General features: G+C 42.1%; 1 protein-coding gene and 1 long non-coding RNA gene across 2 annotated transcripts in view; one reads left to right on the forward strand and one right to left on the reverse strand.

The window, feature by feature from the left end:
• Positions 1-10,455, reverse strand: part of LOC139755492 (uncharacterized) — a 266,342-nt gene that overhangs the window by 117,458 nt on the left and 138,429 nt on the right. The window contains exon 2 of the long non-coding RNA XR_011714110.1: positions 128-217. This is a non-coding gene — a long non-coding RNA (uncharacterized lncRNA). The remainder of the gene's footprint in view (positions 1-127; positions 218-10,455) is intronic.
• The window catches only part of LOC139755286 (glutamate receptor ionotropic, delta-1-like), a 47,920-nt gene continuing 46,405 nt past the window's right edge, over positions 8,941-10,455 (forward strand). Inside the window, exon 1 of the mRNA XM_071673401.1 lies at positions 8,941-9,100. Coding sequence (XP_071529502.1) covers positions 8,967-9,100 — 134 coding nt within the window. The 5' untranslated portion in view covers positions 8,941-8,966. The remainder of the gene's footprint in view (positions 9,101-10,455) is intronic.

A 10,455-nucleotide genomic window follows, 5' to 3' on the forward strand; every position in this document is an offset into this window, starting at 1 on the left:
TAGAAATTTGGAAGATAATACAGATTTTGTAACTGATAAAATGATGTGAATAAGAAAAATAAAATTAATGAGCAGACTATAGTATGCTCGAGGAATATCGGTATACCTCAGCTGCTAACATACGTACCTCGGCTTCTGATCATCTCAATGTTCAGGAAGTGTAAACTATTCTCTTCTTCAGCAGTGAACTTCATAGACCGAGGCAAATTGTCCAGTCCTGGCATGAAGAAATCAATATTTGAATGGATTGGCCAAAAATCTAAGATGTCATCAATCTGAACCACACAACATTATCTGGCTTTATATTACTTAAAATCTAGTTGCAATATGTCTCGTGTGCAAATTTACAAATACAGATGATAACTACGTCAAATGTCTGAAAAAAATGAATGATGAATCATCGAGACAGCAGCTTGAATTTTTCTTTGGTTCTGGAGCTTTTGGTACATTGTTCATACACGGAACTGTGATCATCTCACAACAAAATAGAGATCTTCTCCATAAAGTCCCCATCTCAGCATGCTTGTCATTCAGTTGGATGCAACAGCACTAGACCTCACTCACCCAAACCATTTTATAACTAACGACCAACGCCTAAGTGGATATTGAAAGGGTTACCCTTGATACACACTTCAGCAACCTCTACTCACAGCTCTCTTCACCCCCAACAAATATTTCACTGATAAAACTCGCAAACACTAAAATAACCCGACAAGCACTAAACAAACAACCTCCCAACTCAGTCTTAAACTTCAACCCACCAGACATCCATCCATCAGGAACCACACACACTAAAGAAACAAGAATCACACTCCCATACTGATACGCTTTGGGCACTACAACATCGCAAACGACGTTTCATCATATCTCAAGACCCTTCAGTGTCCACCGAAATTTTTTTACTCAGCTGCTCTGTACTCTCTACACATAGACACACACAACATCACATGACCTGTGGCCAGTTTCCTGAGTGCTGCAGGGGCCTCAGAAGGAGAGAAGGGAATCCTGGACAGAGTGTAAGTATACATATGTGGACAGATTGGATGAAAACGAATGGGGCGTTTTCTTCGTCTGTTCCTGTGGCAACTTTGTTAACTCAAGAAACAGCGATAAGTATTATATATATATATATATATATATATATATATATATATATATATATATATATATATATATATATATGGTTGCGAGGCGTGGGCTATAGATAGGGTTGTGCGAAGAAGGGTGGATGTGTTGGAAATGAGATGTTTGAGGACAATATGTGGTGTGAGGTGGTTTGATCGATTAAGTAAAGAAATGGTAAGCGAGGTGTGTGGTAATAAAAAGCCTGTGGTTGAGAGAGCAGAGGAGGGTGTATTGAAATGATTTGGTCACATGGAGAGAATGAGCAAGGAAAGATTGACAAAGAGGATATATGTGTCAGAGGTAGAGGGAACGAGAAGTGGGAGACCAAATTGGAGGTGGAAAGATGGAGTGAAAAAGATTTTGAGCGATCAGGGCCTGAACATGCAGGAGGGTGAAAGGCGTGCAAGGAATAGAGTGAACTGGAACGATGTGGTATACAGGGGTTGATGTGCTGTCAATGGATTGAACCAGGGCATGTGAAGCGTTTGGGGTAAACCATGGAAAGTTTTGTGGGGCCTGGATATGGAAAGGGAGCTATGGTTTCGGTGCATTATACATGATAGCTAGAGACTGAGTGTGAACGAATGTGGCCTTTGTTGTCTTTTCCTAGCGCTATCTCGCGCATGTGAGGGGGGAGAGGGTTGTCAATTCATGTGTGACGGGGTGGCGACGGGAATGAATAAAGGCAGCAAGTATGAATTATGTACATGTTTATATATATATAAGTCTGTGTATGTATATATATGTATACATTGAAATGTATAGGTATGTATATGTGCGTGTGTGAACGTGTATGTATATACATGTGTATGTGGGTGGGTTGGGCCATTCTTTTGTCTGTTTCCTTGCGCTACCTCGCCAACGCGGGACACAGCGACAAAGTATAATAAGTATGAATATTTTATTTACTTATTATACTTTGTCGCTGTCTCCCGCGTTAGCGAGGTAGCTCAAGGAAACATACGAAAGAATGGTGCAACCCAACCACATTCACATGTATACACATACACGTCCTCACACGCACATATACATACCTATAAATCTCAACATATACATATATATACACACACAGACATATACATATATACACGTGTACATAATTAATACTGTCTGCCTTTATTCATTCCCATCGCCACCCCGCCACACATGAAATAAAAACCCCCTCCCCCTCCTGTGCGCGAGGTAGCGCTAGGAAAAGACAACAAAAGGCCACATTCGTTTACACTCAGTCTCTAGTTGTCATGTATAATGCACTGAAACCACAGCTCCCTTTCCACATCCAGGCCCCACAAAACTTTCAATGGTTTGCCCCAGACACTTCACATACCCTGGTTCAATCCACTGACTGCACGTCAACCCCGGTATACCACATCGTTCCAATTCACTCTATTCCTTGCACGCCTTTCACCCTCCTGCATGTTCAGGCCCCGATCACTCAAAATATTTTTTACTCCATCTTTCCACCTCCAATTTGGTCTCCCACTTCTCCTCGTTCCCTCCACCTCTGACACATATATCCTCTTGGTCAATCTTTCCTTACTCATTCTCTCCATGTGACCAAACCATTTCAAAACACTCTCTTCTGCTCTCTCAACCACACTCTTTTTATTACCACACATCTCTCTTACCCTTTCATTACTTAGCCGATCAAACCACCTCACACTAAATATTGTCCTCAAACATCTCATTTCCAGCACATCCACCCTCCTCCGCACAACTCTGTAGCCCACGCCTCACAATCATATAGCGTTGTTGAAACCACTATTCTTTCATACATACTCATTTTTGCTTTCCAAGATAACGTTCTAGACTTCCACACATTTTTCAAGGCTCCCAGAATTTTCGCCCCCTCCCCCACCCTATGATTCACTTCCGCTTCCATGGTTCCATCCGCTGCCAAATCCACTCCTAGATATCTAAAACACTTCACTTCCTCCAGTTTTTCTCCATTCAAACTTACCTCGCAATTGACTTGTCCCTCAACCCTACTGTACCTAATAACCTTGCACTTATTCACATTTACTCTCAGCTTTCTTCTTTCACACACTTTACCAAACTCAGTCACCAACTTCAGTTTCTCACCCGAATCAGCCACCAGCGCTGAATCATCAGCGAACAACTGACTCCCTTCCCAAGCTCTCTCATCCACAACAGACTGCATACTTGCCCTTCCTTCCAAAACTCTTGCATTCACGTCTCTAACAGCCCCATCCATAAAGAAATTAAACAACCATGGAGACATCACACACCCCTGCCGCAAACCAACATTCAAAAAGAACCAATCACTTTCCTCTCTTCCTACCTGTGCACATGCCTTACATCCTCGATAAAAACTTTTCACTGCTTCTAACAACTTGCCTCCCAAACCATATATTCTTAATATCTTCCACAGAGCATCTCTATCAATTTTATCATATGCCTTCACCAAATCCATAAATGCTACATACAAATCCATTTGCTTTTCTAAGTATTTCTCACATACATTTTTCAAAGCAAACACCTGATCCACACATCCTCTACCACTTCTGAAACCACACTGTTCTTCCCCAATCTGATGCTCTGTACATTCCTTCACCCTCTCAATCAATACCCTCCCATATAATTTCCAGTAATTCTCAACAAACATATACCTCTGTAATTTGAGCACTTACTCTTAACCCCTTTGCCTTTGTACAATGGCACTATGCAAGCATTCCGCTAATCCTCAGGTATCTCACCATGAGTCTTACATACATTACATAACCTTACCAACCAGTCAACAATATAGTCATCCCCTTTTTTAATAAATTCCACTGCAATACCATCGAAACCCGCTGCCTTGCCAGCTTTCATCTTCCGCAAAGCTTTTACTACCTCTTCTCTGTTTATCAAATCATTCTCCCTAACCCTCTCACTTTGCATACCAACTCGACCAAAACACTCCTTATCTGCCACTCTATCATCAAACACATTCAACAAACCTTCAAAATACTCACTCCATCTCCTTCTCACATCACAACTACTTGTTATCACCTTATTAGCTCCCTTCACTGATGTTCCCATTTGTTCCCTTGTCTTACGCACTTTATTTACATCCTTCCAAAACATCTTTTTATTTTCCCTAAAATCTAATGATACTCTCACCCCAACTCTCATTTGCCCTCTTTTTCGCATGTTGCACCTTTCTATTTACCGTCTGCCTCTTTCTTTTATACATCTCCCACTCATTTGCATTATTTCCCTGCAAAAATCGTCCAAATGCCTCTCTCTTCTCTTTCACTAATAATCTTACTTCTTCATCCCACCACTCACTACCCTTCCTAATCTGCCCACCTCCCACGCTTTTCATGCCACAAGTATCTTTTGCACAACCCATCACTGCTTCCCTAAATACATCCCATTCCTCCCCACTCCCCTTACGTCTTTTGTTCTCACCTTTTTCCATTCTGTACTCAGTCTCTCCTGGTACTTCCTCACACAAGTCTCCTTCCCAAGCTCACTTACTCTTACCACTCTCTTCACCCCAAAATTCTCTCTTCTTTTCTGAAAACCTCTACAAATCTTCACCTTCGCCTCCACAAGATAATGATCAGACATCCCTGCAGTTGCACCTTTCAGCACATTAACATCCAAAAGTCTCTCTTTCGCGCACCTATCAATTAACACCTAATTCAATAACGCTCTCAGGCCATCTCTCCTACTTACATACGTATACTTATGTATATCTCTCTTTTTAAACCAGGTATTCCCAATCACCAGCCCTTTTTCAGCACATACATGTACAAGCTCTTCACCATTTCCATTTACAACACTGAACACCCCATGTACACCAATTATTCCCTCAACTGCCACGTTACTAACCTTTGCATTCAAATCACCCATCACTATAACCCGGTCTCGTGCATCAAAATGACTAACACACTCACTCAGCTGCTCCCAAAACACTTGCCTCTCATGATCTTTCTTCTCATGCCCAGGTGTGCATATGCACCAATAGTCACCCATCTCTCTCCATCAACTTTCAGTTTTACCCATATCAATCTAGAGTTTACTTTCTTACACTCTATCACATACTCCCACTACTCCTGTTTCAGGAGTAGTGCTACTCCTTCCCTTGCACTTCTTTTCTCACTAACCCCTGACTATACTCCCAGAACATTCCCAAACCAATCTTCCCCTTTACCCTTGAGCTTCGTTTCACTCAGAGCCAAAACATTTAGGTTCCTTTCCTCAAACATACTACCTATCTCTCCTTTTTTCTCATCTTGGTTGCATCCACACACAGTTAGACACCTCAATCTGAGCCTTCGAGGAGGATGAGCACTCCCCGCGTGACTCCTTCTTCTGTTTTCCTCGTTTAGAAAGTTAGAATACAAGGAGGGGAGGGTTTCTAGCCCCCCGCTGTCGTCCCCTTTAGTCGCCTTCTACGACACGTGAGGAATGCGTGGGAAGTATTCTTTCTCCCCTTTCCCCAGGGATACATATATATATACATATACAATATATATATATATATATATATATATATATATATATATATATATTCCCTGCGTGTCGTAGAAGGCGACTAAAAGGGGAGGGAGCGGGTGGCTGGAAATCCTCCCCTCTCGTTTTTATCAATTTTCCAAAAGAAGGAACAGAGAAGGGGGCCAGGAGAGGATATTCCCTCGAAGGCCCAGTCCTCTGTTCTTAACGCTACCTCGCTATCGCGGGAAATGGCGAATAGTACGAAAGAAAAAAAAAAAAGAAAAATATATATATATATATATATATATATATATATATATATATATATATATATTTTTTTTTTTTTTTTTTATACTATTCGCCATTTCCCGCGTTAGCAAGGTAGCGTTAAGAACAGAGGACTGGACCTTTGAGGGAACATCCTCACCTGGCCCCCTTCTCTGTTCCTGCTTTTGGAAAATTAAAAAAAATACTGAGAGGGGAGGATTTCCAGACCCCCGCTCCCTTCCCTTTTAGTCGCCTTATTTGTTTTGCTTTATCGCTGTCTCCCGCGTTAGCGAGGTAGAGCAAGGAAACAGACAAAAGAATGGCCCAACCCACCCACATACACGTCCACACACGCAAATATACATACCTATACATCTTAACGTATACATATATATACATACACAGACATATACATATATACACATGTACATAATTCATATTGTCTGCCTTTATTCATTCCCATCGCCACCTCGCCACACGTGAAATAAGAACCCCCTCCCCCCTCCTGTGCGCGAGGTAGCGCTAGGAAGACAACAAAGGCCCCTTTCGTTCACACTCAGTCTCTAGCTGTCATGTATAATGCACCGAAACAACAGCTCCATTTCCACATCCAGGCCCCACATATCTTTCCATGGTTTACCCCAGACGCTTCACATGCCCTGGTTCAATACATTGACAGCACGTCGACCTTGGTATACCACATCGTTCCAATTCACTCTATTCCTTGCACGCCTTTCACCCACTTGCATGTTCAGGTTCAAATTACTCAAAATCTTTTTCACTCCATCTTTCCACCTCAAATTTGGTCTCCCACTTCTCCTCGTTCCCTCCACCTCAGACACATATATCCTCTTTGTCAATCTTTCCTCATTCATTCTCTGTATGTGACCAAACCATTCCAAAACACCCTCTTCTGCTCTCTCAACCACACTCTTTTTATTACCACACATCTCTCTTACCCTATTATTACTTACTCGATCAAACCACCTCACACCACATATTGTCCTCAAACATCTCATTTCCAGCACATCCACCCTCCTCCGCACAACTCTATCAATAGCCCACGCCTCGCAACCATACAACATTGTTGGAACCACTATTCCTTCAAACATACCCATTTTTGCTTTCCGATATAATGTTCTCGACTTCCACACATTCTTCAATGCTCCCAGAATTTTCGCCCCCTCCCCCACCCTATGATTCACTTCCGCTTCCATGGTTCCATCCGCTGCCAGATCCACTCCCAGATATCTAAAACACTTCACTTCCTCCAGTTTTTCTCCATTCAAACTTACCTCCCAATTGACTTGTCCCTCAACCCTACTGTACCTAATAACCTTGCTCTTATTCACATTTACTCTTAACTTTCTTCTTTCACACACTTTACCAAACTCAGTCACCAGCTTCTGCAATTTCTCACATGAATCAGCCACCAGCGCTGAATCATTAGCGAACAACAACTGACTCACTTCCCAAGCTCTCTCATCCACAACAGACTGCATACTTGCCCCTCTTTCCAAAACTCTTGCATTCACCTCCCTAACAACCCCATCCATAAACAAATCAAACAACCATGGAGACATCACACACCCCTGCCGCAAACATACATTCACTGAGAACCAACCACTTTCGTCTCTTCCTACACGTACACATGCCTTACATCCTCGATAAGAACTTTTCACTGCTTCTAACAACTTGCCTCCCACACCATATATTCTTAATACCTTCCACAGAGCATCTCTATCAACTCTATCATATGCCTTCTCCAGATCCATAAAATGCTACATACAAATCCATTTGCTTTTCTAAGTATTTCTCACATACATTCTTCAAAGCAAACACCTGATCCACACGTCTCCTACCACTTCTGAAACCACAGTGCTCTTCCCCAATCTGATGCCCTGTACATGAATTCACTCTCTCAATCAGTACCCTCCCATATAATTTCCCAGGAATACTCAACAAACTTATACCTCTGTAATTTGAGCACTCACCTTTGTCCCCTTTGCCTTTGTACAATGGCACTATGCAAGCATTCCTCCAATCCTCAGGCACCTCACCATGAATTATACTTACAGTAACTAACCTTACCAACCAGTCAACGGTACAGTCATCCCCTTTTTTAATAAATTCCCCTGCAATGCCATCCAAACGCGCTGCCTTGCCGGCTTCCATCTTCCGCAAAGCTTTTCAGTACCTCTTCTCTGTTTACCAAATCATCCTCCCTAACCCTCTCACTTTGCACACCACCTCGACCAAAACACCCAATGTCTGCCACTCTATCATCTAACACATTCAATAAACCTTCAAAATACTCACTCCATCTCCTTCTCACATCACCACTACTTGTTATCACCTCCCCATTAGCCCCCTTCATTGAAGTTCCCATTTGTTCCCTTGTCTTACGCTCTTTATTTACCTCCTTTCAAAACATCCTTTTATTCTCCCTAAAATTTAATGATACTCTCTCACCCTAACTCTCATTTGTCCTCTTTTTCACCTCTTGCGCCTTTCTCTTGTCCTTGTGCCTCTTTCCTTTCCTCTTTCCTTTCATGCCACAAGCATCTTTTGCGCAAGCCATCACTGCTTCCCTAAATACATCCCATTCCTCCCCCACTCCCCTTACGTCCTTTGTTCTCACCTTTTTCCATTCTGTACTCAAGTCTTCCCTGGTACTTCTTCACACAAGTCTCCTTCCCAAGCTCACTTACTCTCACCACTCTCTTCACCCCAACATTCTCTCTTCTTTTCTGAAAACCTCTAGAAATATATATATATATATATATATATATATATATATATATATATATATATATATATATATATATATATATATATTTATATGTGTGTGTGTGCAATTTGGTAACTCTCAATAAATGAATGTCAAAAAGTGATAAAAACAAATTGTCAAAAGTTTGAAAAGAATTCTCTTGACGTATATCATCAATCTTTTCTACAATATTTGGTTCAGTGTAGACGTAGATTATATGAAATAACCGACAATTTTCTTTTCATACCATTATATCAGGCAGGTATAGTTTGTATCTGTGATATACACGCTACCTCTGCAGTTGCTTTCAACACCAGCGTTCACAGGTGCAGCAGTCAGTTGTCTGGCCTGAGGCAGGATGCACCTGGTGGTCGCCGCCGAGCAGTGGGTACCATGGCTGAGGATAACAGAAAACGAGGACTCGAGGGAACTCACCTATTCCGGCATTATGTACAATATTCTCATATCTCTGTCGCAAGCTTTAAACTTTACGTAAGTAACTACAAGACATTGAAACTCTCATCTTTAATGCAGTTAAGATGGGTGATTGTAGGATTAATTCGGTAGGTGGTCACATGCAGAGGTAACGAGGTAGTGCGACAAACAGAGGAAGCCAAGCCCAATTTGCGCTCATCCCACCTTTATTGCCTTTAATACCCTGGGTCAGATCACTTATAGCAAGTCGGCCCCTGTATACTACATGGATCTAAATTGCTTTATTCCTTGCATGCCTCGCCTCATCCTCCTGTGTGTTCTCGATTATTCACAGCATATCCCACTTAATCCATTCATCTCGTCCTTGGCCTCACCCTTCTTGTTTCATCCACTTCTGAAAAGTATATTCTCTTAGTATCTCCACACTTAACGGTTCCAAATCATTTCAGCACACACTCTTCACATTCCTCTCATTGCCACACCTCTATCTTATCCTGTCACTTCTTACTCAATGAACCCTCCTCACAACACAAATTGTCCTCAAAGCATTTAATTTCTAACACATCCCCTATCTTCGAGGACCCAAGCCTTGCATCCATATGACACCATCAGTCGACTAATATACCATCAAACATGATCATACTTGCCCTCACACCTCTCTTTCCACACACTCTTAAAAGCACCCAGAATCTTAGCCCCCAGCCCCACCCCCACCCCCAACCTATGGCTTACTTCATCTCTTATGGTTCCATTCACTGCCAAGTCCACTCCCAGTAATCTTAAACGATCCACTTCCTTCAGGTTCTCTCCAGTCATACTCACACCCCAACCAACCTATCACTCTCCCAAGCTCAACTCGGCAAACCTTGAATCTCATCTTTTTCCTTTCAAACACTCTCAAACTCAGACACAAGTTTCTGCAGCTTCTCACTCACGTATGCTACCAGAGTCATATGGTAAGAAAATTACGAATGACGCACCTCCCGGGCCCCACCCTCTCCAAGGTCGCTGCATTTACCTCCCTCACCAGCTATGGTGACATGACACACCCTTGTTGCAGACCAACCTTCACCTCCTCTCTTCATACTTGTACATACACATTACTCTCTTGTTATAAACTCTTCACTGCCTCTAACAGTTTTCCTCCTACACCATACGATCCCCGACAAAGTATCTCTATCAACCCTATCATACGTTTTCTCCAGATTCATAAACGCCACATCCAAGTCCTTATGTTTCTTTTAGTATTTCTGACAAATATTCTTCAAATCAAACACCTGATACACACATCCTCTACCACTCCTGAGGCCATGTAAATCTTACACTGTCTGAATTTCTGTGCATGCTACCACCCTTTTAATCGCCATTCTCCCATGCAATATGAGAGTTTCACTCATACCTCTGTGATTTGA

Source organism: Panulirus ornatus, chromosome 19 (genome assembly GCF_036320965.1).
Source record: "Panulirus ornatus isolate Po-2019 chromosome 19, ASM3632096v1, whole genome shotgun sequence".
Taxonomy (NCBI): Eukaryota; Metazoa; Arthropoda; class Malacostraca; order Decapoda; family Palinuridae; genus Panulirus; species Panulirus ornatus.